Genomic DNA, 14,560 nt, shown 5'->3' with positions numbered 1-14,560 from the left:
TTTGAGTGTAACTTGCTCCTAAATCAAGGACTATCTACATGTATAGTAAAGATACAGTATGTACTCAGCATATAGCTCAATCGTCCCACCTAGTGGTTCTCTGAAGTTTTGACGCCAGATATATACGGCACTGTTATTCAAAATCTACAACCAACTTTACAATCTGCATTAATTGCGCCTGTTTCTCCTTCTGCCATTTAAACCCTACTGACTTAAAGACACGTTGTACTTTTAAATATTTTTTTTAAAAAGACACAGAGAGATCGTGAACCATTGCTGACAGACAACGAGATGCACAGCTGAATAAGAAGCCGTTGGAAAGTAAAAAAAACAACCGGCAGATCTACTTCCGGCGCTCTAAAGAACTACTTCCTTTTTCCGACGTTCATTGATCTCCTAAGAGAGCGGAAGTGTTTTTGTTTTGGTGCCGCTTGGTACTGTGGGAAGGCCGGTGTCGTAGGTGCGCCAGCCCGCGGTACGGGAATCTCGAGGTGGGAGAGGCCCGAAGGGAGCAGCGACCGGTTCTTGCTCGTCTGTCAAGGACTGGAGAACGGGGCCCGCGGGATGTGCGGTATGTCCTTTGCCTTGCGCCCTTCAGCGGCATTGGAAGCGTTTCCATCTCCGCGCTTCCCGAGTTAAATGGGTATTGTAGTCGCAGGAGAGAACTGAAGTGAATCTCCTGAAGCTTTCCTGCCTACCCGCCTGGGAAAAAAAGCAAGCCGAGCCAGCTGTATTAGGCCAACCTGCCCCTGCTGGATCCATAGGGAGATGGAGCGGCATCAGTGGTCGATTTCCAGCACCTCATTCGGAGTTTGTCTCTCTACGTTTCTTGAACAATGTTACATTTTATGGGATCCTAACTGTCAGGGGGAGAGTTGTAGAAGCAGGACGTCCTGCTGCGAGTCCCCTGGGACTTGGTCTGTAATTGCCTCCTCACGGCGAGCCTCCCTAGCATCAGCTGCTGGTTCGCTTGAGATTCTTGTTTAAAAAAACAAGTTAATTTGTAAAGATGTCTGCTGTGGCCTTTCATCAAACTTAAATAGTTTGCCTTTTTTAAAATTAATCTGTTTTCCTGTGTGCTATTCTCGGAATAGGAATTGAATTGACAGAGTTGGCTGAAATTTATCTGGCTCGCCATATTCTTTCAATAATTGTATTTCTCAGAGAGTTGAGTGCTGCTGACTCCAACCTAGCTTTTATGTTGGGATGAATTCTGGGGTCTGAAGTCTGATACATCTAATGCATCACATTTGGGAAGTTGGCCTAGGGCAGTTATTTCTACTTTTCAGATCCCAGACCGCTTTTTATATTCAACCTGCCCATAACGCCCCTTTTAAAGATTATTATATTTTTTTCACTTTATATCTGCTTTTATAAATTTTGACGTTCAATAGACAGGCTACGTATTTGAAAAAAGGAACATGGGGGCAAATTATAGGGTTCTCATCTATATCAGTGATGTGTACTCTTCAGATATCTATAGTTCATCCCAGGTCAATATAATCCATTGGCCACATAGACCTTTAATCTGAGTCAGAAAACCTGTACTTATGTTCCTTTTTTCTTTCCTTTACAAATGAAGCATTCTATTATGGCTCAATGAAATTTAATTATAAACTCAGTAGAAATTCTTACGGTTCATGTCCCCAACTTAAATGATAACACTTGCTGAGAAGGAAAAGAAATCAACGCAAGATTTAAACATTTTTTAATTAAAATTATGCAGCAATGGCTACTTTGGGTTGTCTTCTGGCATCTGTAAATAATTATCTTGATCTTGATGTAATTGAAACCCTATTTTACTAATATATTGTGAGGTAGAATATTCTTTTCTCCCTCTTATTTAGTTCTTGAAATTTGCTTTTTAATTTTAGTAGAACAATCTTAAGATTAAGTAAATCCACTCAAGCCAATTTTGTGTCTTTTAAGAAACATTTGTACCTTGTGATTCATTTTGCTGATGTAACTTGATACACATATGAACATACATTTTGCTCAATTTAATTTAGAACAAACTTATCTTGCCCACATATTTTCTTGGAAATTCATATGTATTATTTAGAATCAGGTTCTGTTGAATTCACTTATTTCTAGATAAATATGTATGTCATTGGGATTTAATATAACGACATGCATTTTTGTCCTTAAATGGCTTAAAGTTGTGGCATTTATTTTTTTTAAATTTTACTTTGTTTTGTTATATTTTGTTTTATGAGTTATAATTTTTCATGGAATGTTTGGATTGTGGGTTAAGTTGAATATTTCAAAAAGTAATTTAAAGGTTAGCTTAATATCTAAAAGTCTGCTAGGTTTTCATGAACAATTCTATGTTTGATAAAAAATTTGCAAGCCTGTAATTCATCTATTTCATTTTTTCTTAGATTTGTGTTCTTCTGAAAATGCTGGAATTCCTCTCTCTTGCTTGTGATCCATCCTATAATCTGCAATCTGTCTGAAGGCCATAGTTCTAGAAAAATTTCTTTTTTCCTTATAAAAACTAACTCCTCCCATAGCTTTAAAATTCATTTGGAAAATTTATATTTTATGTTTCTTGAAATTGGAATATTCAAGTACATTTTTGCAGACTAGACAGACATTGTAACAGCCTCTAACCTTCGATGTAATTTTTATGAAACCATTAAGATGAACAGTTATATTAGAAAGGGGGGCATTTTTTACCAGTGCCTACAATATAGATAAGCAACTTACTTTCTTTTCAGGCTTTATTATTATTATTGTAGTTATGGCAGCTGCAACAATAGTTCATGATACTTCTGAAGCTGTAGAGCTTTGTGCTTCATTTGGTTTATACCTTAAGCCCATTACAAAAATGACTATCAGTGTGGCACTTCCACAGTTAAAGCAACCAGGGAAATCCATTTCCAACTGGGAGGTAATGGAAAGGCTAAAAGGAATGGTGCATACTCATCAGTTCTCAACACTACGGATTTCTAAAAGCACCATGGATTTCATCCGATTTGAAGGAGAAGTAGAAAATAAGTGTTTAGTTAAATCCTTCCTTGCATGTCTAGATGGCAAAACTATCAAACTTAGTGGCTTTTCTGATATTTTAAAAGTCCGTGCTGCAGAATATAAAACTGATTTCCCCACACGACATGACTGGGATTCTTTTTTCCGTGATGCAAAAGATATGAATGAAACTTTGCCAGGAGAAAGACCAGATACTATCCATTTGGAGGGCTTACCTTGCAAATGGTTTGCATTAAAAGACTCTGGCTCAGAAAAACCAAGTGAAGAAGCTCTCATTAAAGTATTCAGCAAATTTGGAGAAATACGTAATGTGGATATACCAATGTTGGATCCATATAGGGAAGAAATGACTGGCAGAAACTTTCATACATTCAGTTTTGGAGGACATTTGAATTTTGAAGCTTATGTTCAATATGAAGAATATGCAGGTTTCATCAAGGCTATGAATGCTTTGCGAGGAATGAAGTTGATGTACAAAGGTGAAGATGGCAAAGCGGTGGCTTGCAACATAAAGGTGATGTAGTGCTGAATTCTTCTTCATTTTCGAAAAATCATTCAATTTCAGGCAGGTATTCTGCTAATTTCTGTTCAGAAACTTTTTCCTCCAAGGGGTGAAAAGAATAAAATGCAATATATTTTAGCAACTCTTTAAAATTATTTATCAAATATGCATATATTAGCTTTCTACAAATAACCAAGCTGGTATCTTTTCCTTACTCTGTACACCGCCCCGAGTCCCTCGGGAGAAGGGCGGTTTATAAAAACAAACAAATAAATAAATAAATAAATAAATAAATTGCAAGAGATAGTAGGGGGAGTTTAGAACTTTATAAAGGGTAATGTTCCACATTCAAATGATAATAAAGTACATATTACTAAAATATGCTTCATCAGTTAACTATAAGCTTAGGAAATGTAAGTGAATCAAAAAGTATATTTTTCTAAGGAAGATATTTTAAAATACTATTGGTAAATATCCATCTTTTAATGAATATAAATTCATTGTGCCATTACTTTGAATATTTGCTTTTTGTATTTTTCTCCCTGTGCTCACACTTTACAAGCAAAAGGGAAAAGCACTAATGGCATAAATCAGAAGTGGACAACTATCTTCAGCTAGCAATCAGAACTTATTTATCCTTATCATGACTTGCAAGAGAGCTGTCCAAATGATATGATGTTTTTGGAAAGTCAGAGCAACACTTTTGGCCTCTTTTGGGTAGAGTTGGCTTACACATTGGAGAGGCTTATTTGGTCTTAAAAGCCTTCTATAGCAAAAAAAATGGCCTAATTTTCTTTGAAGACTTTAGAGGTTTCATGACATGAAGATGGTGCCTTAAACGTTTGTACCCTTAAGGCACTATTTAGTCATCTGAAACTCCCAAAGTTGCAGAAAGGGCAAAATTCCACGTCTCCTACTTCAAGGTTATGTTGTAGGAATATTGTGGTTCTACACCTGGCTCTTGGGTGATTCATGAGTTATGCATGCTGTATGGAAGTAGACAAAAATAGTTTCGTGAAGAGCTGCCTCTAGATGAGAAGAGCAGCACATAAATCTAATAAATGGATAATACTGTTAAATAGGCATTTCCCTTAGAATAGCTCAGGGGAGTCTCCTTGCAAAATGCACATTTGCCAGTAGTTTAAAATTTATATTAGAGACTCGGCTGTGGTAGTGATCACACTTGATTTAGAGGTTACCCTTTCTGTGTTTAGATTGTTTGCAGACATTAATTTGCATGATGTGCAGTTCTAAAAAAATACATATAGTTTTCATTTAATGTTAATTGGGAATGGAAATTCCATTGAGTGATATAATCATATGTTAAAAAAGCATGTGACCATGACACTTAGTGATAGCAGTTATGGCAGCCCTCATTGTATAGCTAAGTGGGCACATGACCACAACTTGCGACTTAGTGCCAAATTCCACATTGACTTTTCTTGTTGGAAACTGGCAGAGAAGGTTGCAAATAGTGACCATAGAATGTTGCAATGCTCATAAATATGAAGGCCAGTCATAATTAACGAACAATGGTTCAGCGCCACCGAAAGTTTGAGCAGTTGAACAAGTGGTCATTAAATGACTACCATCTGGACTCATTTGCAACTCCCACTAAATTCAACAGTGTTTCTCCAGATAAATGTGCACAAGTTTGAAGACAGGTTGTTTGATAGAGCCATATCCATATGTTAAGACCACAGTAACAGGCACATATGACAGGGCGTTTTCTATAGTGGCCTCATTCTTAGGTGCTTAGTTTTATTAGAGTTTTAGCTGTGCTCAAATGGATTATAAAAGGCAGTACATTTCAATCCATTATTAAATTTCTGGATGGTACTGTATGGTTTTAATGTTTTAATTAAAACTGTTTTTCTTATTTTAGTTGGAATTATATTTGAAGCTGGTTTATTTGATCTACATATAATAAATTTCTATTTCAAATTCCTATTTTACATGACATTGATAATTTAAAAATAGTTCAACATACTTTAAAATATAAGGTTAAAAACTTACAGCTATTTTGAACACCATTAAAATAGGTGGAGGCTGATGGCGCAATTAAAAAAAGAATAAAAAGTGCTCTATTAACAAAAAATCAAGGTTTCGGGCATGTCTCTCTTTCCCACAGTAAATAAATTCATTTGTTAATTTAACTGATTATAAATATCAAGGGAGTCCAACCATTTATGTAATGACTATTGATTGAATAGTTGCACTGAAAAAGGATTATTTTCCTAGTATTGTTTAAAATTCTCTGTCCTGCTCTGAGTTAGTTCAGTGTAGTACTGTTTTAATCCACACTCAAAAAAATTCTATACTGATCCGAGGTTCTTAACTTTAATAAAAAAAAATTACCTACTTCTGTAAAGGTTTCATTTGATTCCACAAAACACCTGAGTGATGCATCAATTAAGAAACGTCAGCTTGAAAGACAGAAGCTCCAAGAGCTTGAAAAACAAAGAGAAGAGCAAAAACGTAAAGAAAAGGAAGCAGAGGAAAGACAAAAAGTGGAAGAAAGGTAGGTGTCACTCTTTCATAGGAAATATAAATACTAGATTATAAACTTTGCCAAATTTTTGCCAAATTTATATGTATATTGGGGGTGATGTTTGTGTTTGTAGACTGAAGATATTTTAAACTAATTTATATTTCATGAAATTTATAGGAAAGTATATTTTCAGATATTGTAATCTGGCCAGTTACAGATCTAAATTAATATGCTAGAAAAATTCTATGCATATGTCAGCTATCAGCTAACCGACTCATGTGGGAGGTCACACCCTGGATTTGGTTTTCCTATCTAGACGATGGTTAGATGATCTTGGTGGGGGCTCTCCAATTGTTATGCCCCTGTCATGGACCGATCATCATCTCCTGCGGCTGGTCTTCTGTTTTGCCACTCCTCACCGTGGGTGTGTTGAGCCAACTAGATGGTTCCGCCCCAGGCGCTTAATGGACCCACCTGCCTCCTCTGCTCACAGCTCGGCAGATGCCTTAGTGGAAGCCTGGGAAAGGACGGCCACGGAGGCACTTGACCGAGTTGTACCCTTGCGGCCCCTGACCCGGTGCAGATCCCAGTGGGCTCCATGGTTCTCCGCGGAGCTCCGGGAGATGAAGCGTCGGAGACGAGGCCTAGAGAGCTTTTGGAGATCCAGCCAATCTGAATCCGACCGATTGCGACTAAGAACCCATATTAGGTCTTATCTCGCAGCGATAAGGGTGGCGAGGTCTAATTACTTCGCTACCCTTATCGCGTCCGCAGGTAATCGCCTGGCCGCCCTGTTTAGGGTGACCTGCTCCCTCCTTAATCAGGAGGTGAGTGAGGAACCCTTGCAGGGGCGTGCCGAGGAGTTTAGTCAACATCTGTCGGACAAAATCGCTCGGATTCGGACCGGTTTGGACTCCGACTGGGCAGAGTCGGACGATCAGGACACGGGTGGTCTTGTCAATGTTATCTGGGAGGAGTTCGATCCTGTAACTCCGGAGGAAGTGGACAGGATTATGGGGAGGCTGAGCTCCACCACATGTTTATTGGACCCGTGCCCTTCCTGGCTGGTTTATGCAGCCCGGGAGGGGACACGAGGCTGGTTCCAGGCGGTTATATCTGCCTCTTTGAGTGAGGGTAGTTTTCCCGCCGCCTTGAAAGAGGCGGTGGTGAGACCTCTCCTCAAGAAGCCTGCCTTGGACCCAGCTGTGTTAAATAACTTTTGTCCGGTCTCCAACCTTCGCTTTCTTGCGAAGGTTGTTGAGAGTGTGGTGGCGCATCAGCTCCCTCTGGTTCTGGATGAAGCGGATTATCTAGACCCGTACCAATCGGGTTTCAGGCCCGGGTACAGCACGGAGACGGCATTGGTCGCTCTGGTGAATGATCTCTGGAGGGCTTGGGACAGGGGATATTCCTCTGTCCTAGTCCTATTAGACCTCTCAGCGGCTTTCGATACCATCGACCATGGTATCCTGCTGCGGCGTCTCAGGGGATTGGGAGTGGGAGGCACGGTCCTTCAGTGGTTCTCCTATCTCCTGGGACGCTCGCAGTCGGTGTTGGCAGGGGGGCAGAGGTCGACCGCGAGGCCTCTCGTTTGTGGAGTCCCTCAGGGGTCGGTCCTCTCGCCTCTCCTGTTCAACATCTATATGAAACCACTGGGTGAGATCATTCGTGGTTTTGGAGTTGGGTATCATCAGTATGCTGATGATACCCAGCTTTTCATTTCAACCCCAAACCACCCCAGTGATGCCCTCGACGTGATGTCCCGCTGCCTGGAGGCGGTTCGGGTCTGGATGGGGAGGAACAGGCTTCGACTCAACCCTGACAAGACTGAGTGGCTGTGCGTACCGGCATCTCGGGATATTCAGGATATCCCATCCCTCTCTATGGGGGGTGAGTTATTACCCCCCGTAGATAGGGCTCGCAACTTGGGAGTCCTCCTAGATTCACAGCTTTCTTTAGAAGACCATATAGTAGCTGTGACTAGGGGGACCTTCGCCCAGGTCCGCCTGGTGCGCCAGTTGCGGCCCTATCTAGACCGGGATGCCTTACGTACGGTCACGCGCTCGTGACCTCTCGTCTGGACTACTGCAACGCTCTCTACATGGGGCTACCCTTGAAGACCGCTCGGAGGCTCCAACTGGTACAGAATGCAGCTGCGAGAGTTGTGTTGGGAGTTTCCCGACACTCCCATGTTACACCTCTGCTCCGTGAGCTGCATTGGCTTCCAGTTGTCTTCCGGGTGAGATTCAAGGTGTTGGTAATGACCTACAAAGCCCTACATGGCATGGGTCCGGAATACCTTGGGGAGCACCTGCGGCCGGCGTCAACTTCCCTCCGCCCAGTACGCTCCCACAGAGAGGGCCTCCTCAGGGTGCCACCGGTCAAAGAATGTCGTCTGGTGGCCCCCAGGGGGAGGGCGTTCTCTGTGGGTGCGCCGGATTTATGGAACCATCTTCCGGTCGAGCTCCGGATGGCGCCTGACCTCCGCTCCTTCCGGCGCGATCTCAAAACCTACCTTTTTGTACAAGCTGGCCTGGCCTGATGGGATGGGGTTGGGTTTTATAAATTTGTTTTAACTTTTTAATGTGTATTAACTTATTCATGGGCATTGTTGTTTAATCACTTTTAAATTTTGTATCTCGTTTTTTAATATGTATTGCCCTGTTCACCGCCCTGAGTCCTTCGGGAGAAGGGCGGTATACAAATTAAATTAATAAATAAATAACACACTATAAGCTTTTGTACATTAAAATAAAGTAAATCTATCTCAGTAAACGTATCTCAGTGTGCCAAATATTTTCTTATACGTATAATCTGAGATATTAAATCAAGGTTGATTTCTATCATCCATATGCATGTATTTAAGGTATTATAAAGTTCACTGAGGTCTACTGTTGAACATATTCAGAATACAGAAGCCTCCAATCATTTGTAAGGCTAGTTTTGACAATAGTTCCATTGGGATTCCATTTTGTAAGTGGCATGAAAATTGTTCATATTCTCTATTTTTTACCTGTTTGTCATAAATAGCATAGGGATGGAGAGATTTAAATAAAATGCTAATTTAAGTATAAAATGAGAAACACAAAATCTGGATGATATTTGCAGAAATAACATTATATGTTGGTTCTCACCATATTTTCTTTAGTAGAAAAACAATAAGTCTGTATGCCTTAGGCTAGAATAAGCCAAATTATTGTTATGTATTAGATTTGATTTAAAATGTATAGAAAAATATAAACTTGGGACAATTCAATTGAGGCTGGTAAAACAATTTTACATTGCTTTAACCTTCAAATGAATGTTTGAATTTCAAATATAAGTAATAGTAGTTTTCTGTTTGAAACATGAACGCCTGAAATTGTAACATAATATGCCTTTCTAGGAAACAGAAAGAACTTGAAGAGTTAGAAAGAGAGAAAAAAAGAGAAGAAAAATTGAGGAAGAGAGAGCAGAAACAAAAAGATCGTGAAATACGTCGAAACAAGAAAAGACTTGAAAAGCTTCAAGCTGAAGAGCAAAAAAAATTACAAGAAAAAATAAAACTAGAAGAGAGGAAGCTGCTTTTAGCTCAGAGAAATCTTCAGTCCATTAGACTAATTGCTGAACTACTGAGCAGAGCCAAGGTAGCCTTTTTTTCTTCAGTTGTTCATAGAAAAATGCCCTGCACCCGAAGAAAAGAATATTTGTAGTGGCATATGTTAAATATCTGCTTATAATTTAACTAAAGACATGCATATCATTTGTCAGATGCTTCTGATTTCCTATCTTTTCCAGTTGTTGTAAAAGTCATTATACCAGTTATTGATTTTTATGTCAGCACTAGGCTGTTTCTCTAGGCTAAATCTCCTGTCTCCTTTTTCCCTTTCTTATTTGGAGGATTAATATGCCAGTTGTGTTTTCCTATATAACAAAATCAAATTTTAATTTTAATTTATTGTACAGGGGCCTTTAATTTTAATTTTATCTTAACTTCTGTATTTATTGTATGTTATTGTTGTTAGCCGCCCAGAGTCCTTCGGGAGATAGGGCGGCATATAAGTCCCAATAATAAATAAATAAACCCAAATAAAGCGGAGGGGCAAAAGGGGCAAACATCAGGATTGGATATCAAATCCTCTCTCTTCCAGAATTTCCATTGTTTCAGTTTCCTCAACTGTAGTCATCAAAACTACTTGACTGAGTGCAGTATACAAGAGTTCAACTCATATTATAATCTTGTCATTATATTAAGGAGTTTTTGGTTAAGAAAACCTAATTTGTCAGCTTCATGGTATCAGATTGTCCCTACTTTAGGATGTGAATACTATAATGGTATTATATGAAGTATTGAAATTCTAGCAATGCCTTCTAACAATTTTGTCAGGGAGAATAAATCCACTCAGGTAACCTGGTGACATCTCTTGATGGAGATTTCTTAAAATCTGTCCATGTAAAAGTATAAGGAGTAAATAAACTTTCAATCTGATCTCTGACGTTGATTCATGTTAATTCCTAGGCACTGCTTAGGTTGATCTATCTCAGGAGCAATTGAATTTTATTTACACTTCATATAAATAAAAAACTTGTTTTAGATTTAATAAATATGTTTATTACATTCTTTTTTTGAACTTGTGCAGTTGATTTTATTATGGAATGTATATATTTCTTTTTCTTCAATATTGGTAGGTAGTAAAGCTTTTGGAACAGGAACATAGTGAGGAAAAAATCCGCCTTCAGCAGTTGGAAGAGAGGAGAAAACTGCAAGAGGCAGAACTCCGACGAGTAGAGGAAGAAAAAGAAAGAGCTCTTGGACTGCAGAGGAAAGAAAGGGAATTGCGAGAGAAATTGCTCAACAACCTTATGAGCAAAAAAATGGAAATAATGCCTGTGAAAAAGTCCGACCCTAATATAGTGCATTCTCCCACTTGGAAAAGTCTTGCAAGTGTTCCCCATTGCATCACATCTACCTCAGTGCAGTCCATCTTGTCCCGACCACTCCACATTTGTCAAAGCAGCATAGCAGCTAATGAAAATTTCCCTCATCCAAAGTGCTTAAATGGGAGCTTCCATGAGGAAGTTCTTCAAGACACTATGGTCAATATTAACAACAAGGTTTCTGACGAAAGTAGTTTGGGTGTCCTTTCTAGCGTACCTGCAAATCAGCAACACAACAGCACATTGGATCATGAGAAGTTCCTTTATAAGAACTCCCTCACAGAACAAGGCAAATGCAACAGAGAGCCAAGCAAGGGGAGAAGTCATTCATACAGAGACAGAGACGTTTGTAAACACCAGAGCAAAAATAAAATTGAAAAAAGCAGACACAGAAGAGACTTAAGTAGTGAGGATGAGAAATGCAGAAAAGAAAGGCACCCTTATAAAAAACACTCGAGAAAGAGTAGCAGTCCTCACCAGAGGAGTCCAAATTTGGAATATACACAACAGAGACAGACATTTAGTAGCAACAGAGACCAGGATAAAAGAGACCACAGCCACAAGAGGACTGGGAAAAAACAGAAGCATCAGAAGAGATCTTTGAGCAACCAAAGAAGTAGGTAATAGAGGAGTTATCTTTTTCTAAGGGCTATTTTGGAAAAAGAACTACAGTAGATCTCTGCTTTGTCTCGCAGAGAGAAAGGAAATTGAATTTTTTACTTGAATGATTTGCAGAATTAAAGAATTCAAAACTACCCTTTTCAAAACATATCTTTTTGTGACTTATTGTCAATGGTTTCTTAGCTGTCAATTTTTATTGTTCTTCGTCACGTTGAAACCGTGATAGCCAGATTAGTTTCACTTATTTCTAGTATCCAGTTCTTTTTATTGGTAATGACTGTAATCATAGCAGTTTCTGTTTAGAAATTGGCATGTATATGTTTCTAATAAGAACTGTAAACTTGAGTTACTACATACTTGATTTGTTAGAACTCAGTAATTCCATGCAGGACTTTATGCTATCTCAACAGGTGCTAGATGCAACCATATTTTTATATAGTGCTGTGATGCCTTTGCTATTTTTGCCAACTGCATTATTTCCTTGACCTTGTAGGTCATGATGTTTATTCTTTTACATGTTTTGAAGCTCTGTTCCATTTCAAAGCAAATATCCAACATTTGGGTGGGAAGGGTACTTCCAAGAAAGTAGATTACAAAATTTTTGATGTATCAGTATTTGATTCCCCCCCCATCACTCCTATAGATGGAGTGAGGCATATATATTTGAAGAAGGGCCTTTCAGCTAAGTAATATATATGTGTGTGATATTCAGGTTCAAAGTTATATTTTCTCCTTTTAAAACATCTTTGCTTCAAGAAATGAAGCTCAGGAATTTCCCCAAAATATTTTCATAGTGCAAACCAGCTTTCTTACAATTTAATGGTAAAACTGCAGAAGACATTGCCAGTGAATACAAACTGCTTTGTATCTGGAAATAATAAAGATCTATACATACTTCATTAAATCTGACTTTGCTTGTGTTTGAAGTATTATTGACTTCTATAGAATGCTTAATATAAATTCAAAATTTGCTGTATTTGTACTGCTTTACTGTATTTATAAAATAGAGTTGCACAGTCTGGCTTTGGGGCTGCACTTAATTATGAAAATGGTTTTGGGTTGCAGGTGATGCCATTGGATGGGGAGGTCAGATGTTAATTCTGAGGGAATTAATTGAGCTGCTGAAAACCAGTCATTTGGCAGCATAATCTAAAAACTCAGAACTGAGAACTATTAAAAACAGAGGTCTCTATTCAAAGAACACATCAAGGAACATAAAAAGGAAAAGCAAGGGCAATGGCAGCATGTCAGACAAAAAAGAAAAAAATATGAGAAGATAGGCCCTGCCTTCTCTAGAATTGCACAATTGATTTCATATCCTCACCCAGGAATACACATACAGACATCTGAAGAAAGGACTTCATTAGGTGTTCCAGTGATGATAATAAAGTAGCTCACTCTTCCCAAAGGAAAAATGGGTCTGATCGATAAAGGTTCTGAAGGCTAAAATCGAATAACGAACAATAGAGGGAGCTAGGTATGTCTATTAAAGAGAAGGATTATGGGTTATTAGCATATGGCAATGTTAATTAGCCAGAAACTGCAATTTCATTGACTGCCATGGTACTAACTTTGTTGTAAGAAAAGCTCGTGTACTTCCCATTGTGCACCATAAGAGAGCGAGCTGGCTTCATACCAGAAAGAAAGACAAGCAGCTCTTCCTGTAGTGTCATCCAGGCCTACTCCCTTCTCGGAGCTATCTCACAAATGGGCATTGCAACTGGGAAGGTTCAGAGGGCAGGATTCTGACTGCCTGTGTAGAGCACTAGCTCGTTCCCCCCCACAAAGTGGTACCTATTTTATTTATTTATTTATTTAATTAGTTTTCTATACCGCCCTATTCCCGAAGGACTCAGGGCGGTTTACAGGGCAGCATATAAAAGACAATATAAAAAGATAATATAAAATTAAAATGACATAAATTAATTAAAGCCCAACAATTAAAACAATATTAAAAGCTAAAACCCCTTCAGTCCAACAACAACAATAATAAGTTGGAAGGGACCTTGGAGGTCACCTAGTCCAACCCCTTGCTCAAGCAGGAAACCCTATACATTTCAGACAAATGGCTGTCCAGTCTCTTCTTAAAAACTTCCAGTGTTGGAGCATTCACAGCTTGTGGAGGCAGATTGTTCCACTGATTAATTGTTCTAACTGTCAGGAAATTTCTCCTTAGTTCTAGTTTGCTTCTCTCTTTGGTTAGTTTCCATCCATTGCTTCTTGTCTTGCCTTCAGGTGCTTTGGAGAATAGCTTGACTCCCTCTTTGTGGCAATTCCTGAGATATTGGAACACTGCTATCTTGTCATTCCTTGTCCTTCTCTTCATTAAACTAGGAATACCCAGCGCCAGCAACCGTTCCTTTTATGTTTTAGCCTCCAGTCTTAGGGAATCATCTTTGTTGCTCTTCTCTGTACTTTTTCTAGAATCTCAACATCTTTTTTACATCGTGGTGACCAAAATTGGATGCAGTATTCCAAGTGTGACCTTATCAAGGCATTGTAAAGTGGTATTGACACTTCATGTGATCTTGATTCTATCCCTCTGTTAATGCAGCCTAGTACTGTGTTGGCTTTTTTGGCAGCTGCAGCAAACTGCTGGCTCATATTTAAGTTTGTCAACTAGGACTCTGAGGTCCCTCTTACAGTTACTACTATTGAGCAAGGTACCACCTATACTATACCTGTGCATTTGGTTTTCTTGCCTAAATGTAGAACCTTACTTTTTTCACCATTAAATTTCATTTTGTTAGATAACACCCAATGTTCAAGTCTGTCAAGATCCTTCTGTATTTTAAGCCTATCTTCTGTAGTGTTGGCTATTCCTGCCAGCTTGGTGTCATCTGCAAATTTGATGAGTTCCCCATCTATCCCCTCATCCAAATTATCAATGAAGATGTTGAAGATCACTGGGCCCAGAACAGAGCCCTGGAGCACCCCACTTCCCTCTGTGTAGATGCAGTTCCATTGATGACCACACGCTGAGTATGGCCGGTCAGCCAGCTACAAATCCATCTGGTGGGGATGCTGTCTAACCCACA

General features: G+C 39.2%; 1 protein-coding gene across 1 annotated transcript; it reads left to right on the top strand.

Annotated features, from left to right (window-relative positions):
* The first annotated feature begins 405 nt into the window (after positions 1-405).
* On the top strand, positions 406-12,450 carry AKAP17A (A-kinase anchoring protein 17A). The gene is made up of 5 exons (XM_081326719.1): positions 406-571; positions 2,382-3,505; positions 5,866-6,014; positions 9,370-9,610; positions 10,653-12,450. Exons 2-5 carry the CDS (start codon positions 2,744-2,746, stop codon positions 11,523-11,525), a joined length of 2,025 nt encoding a protein of 674 aa, XP_081182845.1. The 5' UTR covers positions 406-571; positions 2,382-2,743; the 3' UTR covers positions 11,526-12,450.
* Positions 12,451-14,560: the final 2,110 nt, after the last annotated feature.

The sequence above is a fragment of the Vipera berus genome (assembly GCF_964194415.1).
Source record: "Vipera berus genome assembly, chromosome: 4".
Lineage (NCBI taxonomy): Eukaryota > Metazoa > Chordata > Lepidosauria > Squamata > Viperidae > Vipera > Vipera berus.
This window is presented reverse-complemented; position numbering and strand designations above follow the sequence as displayed.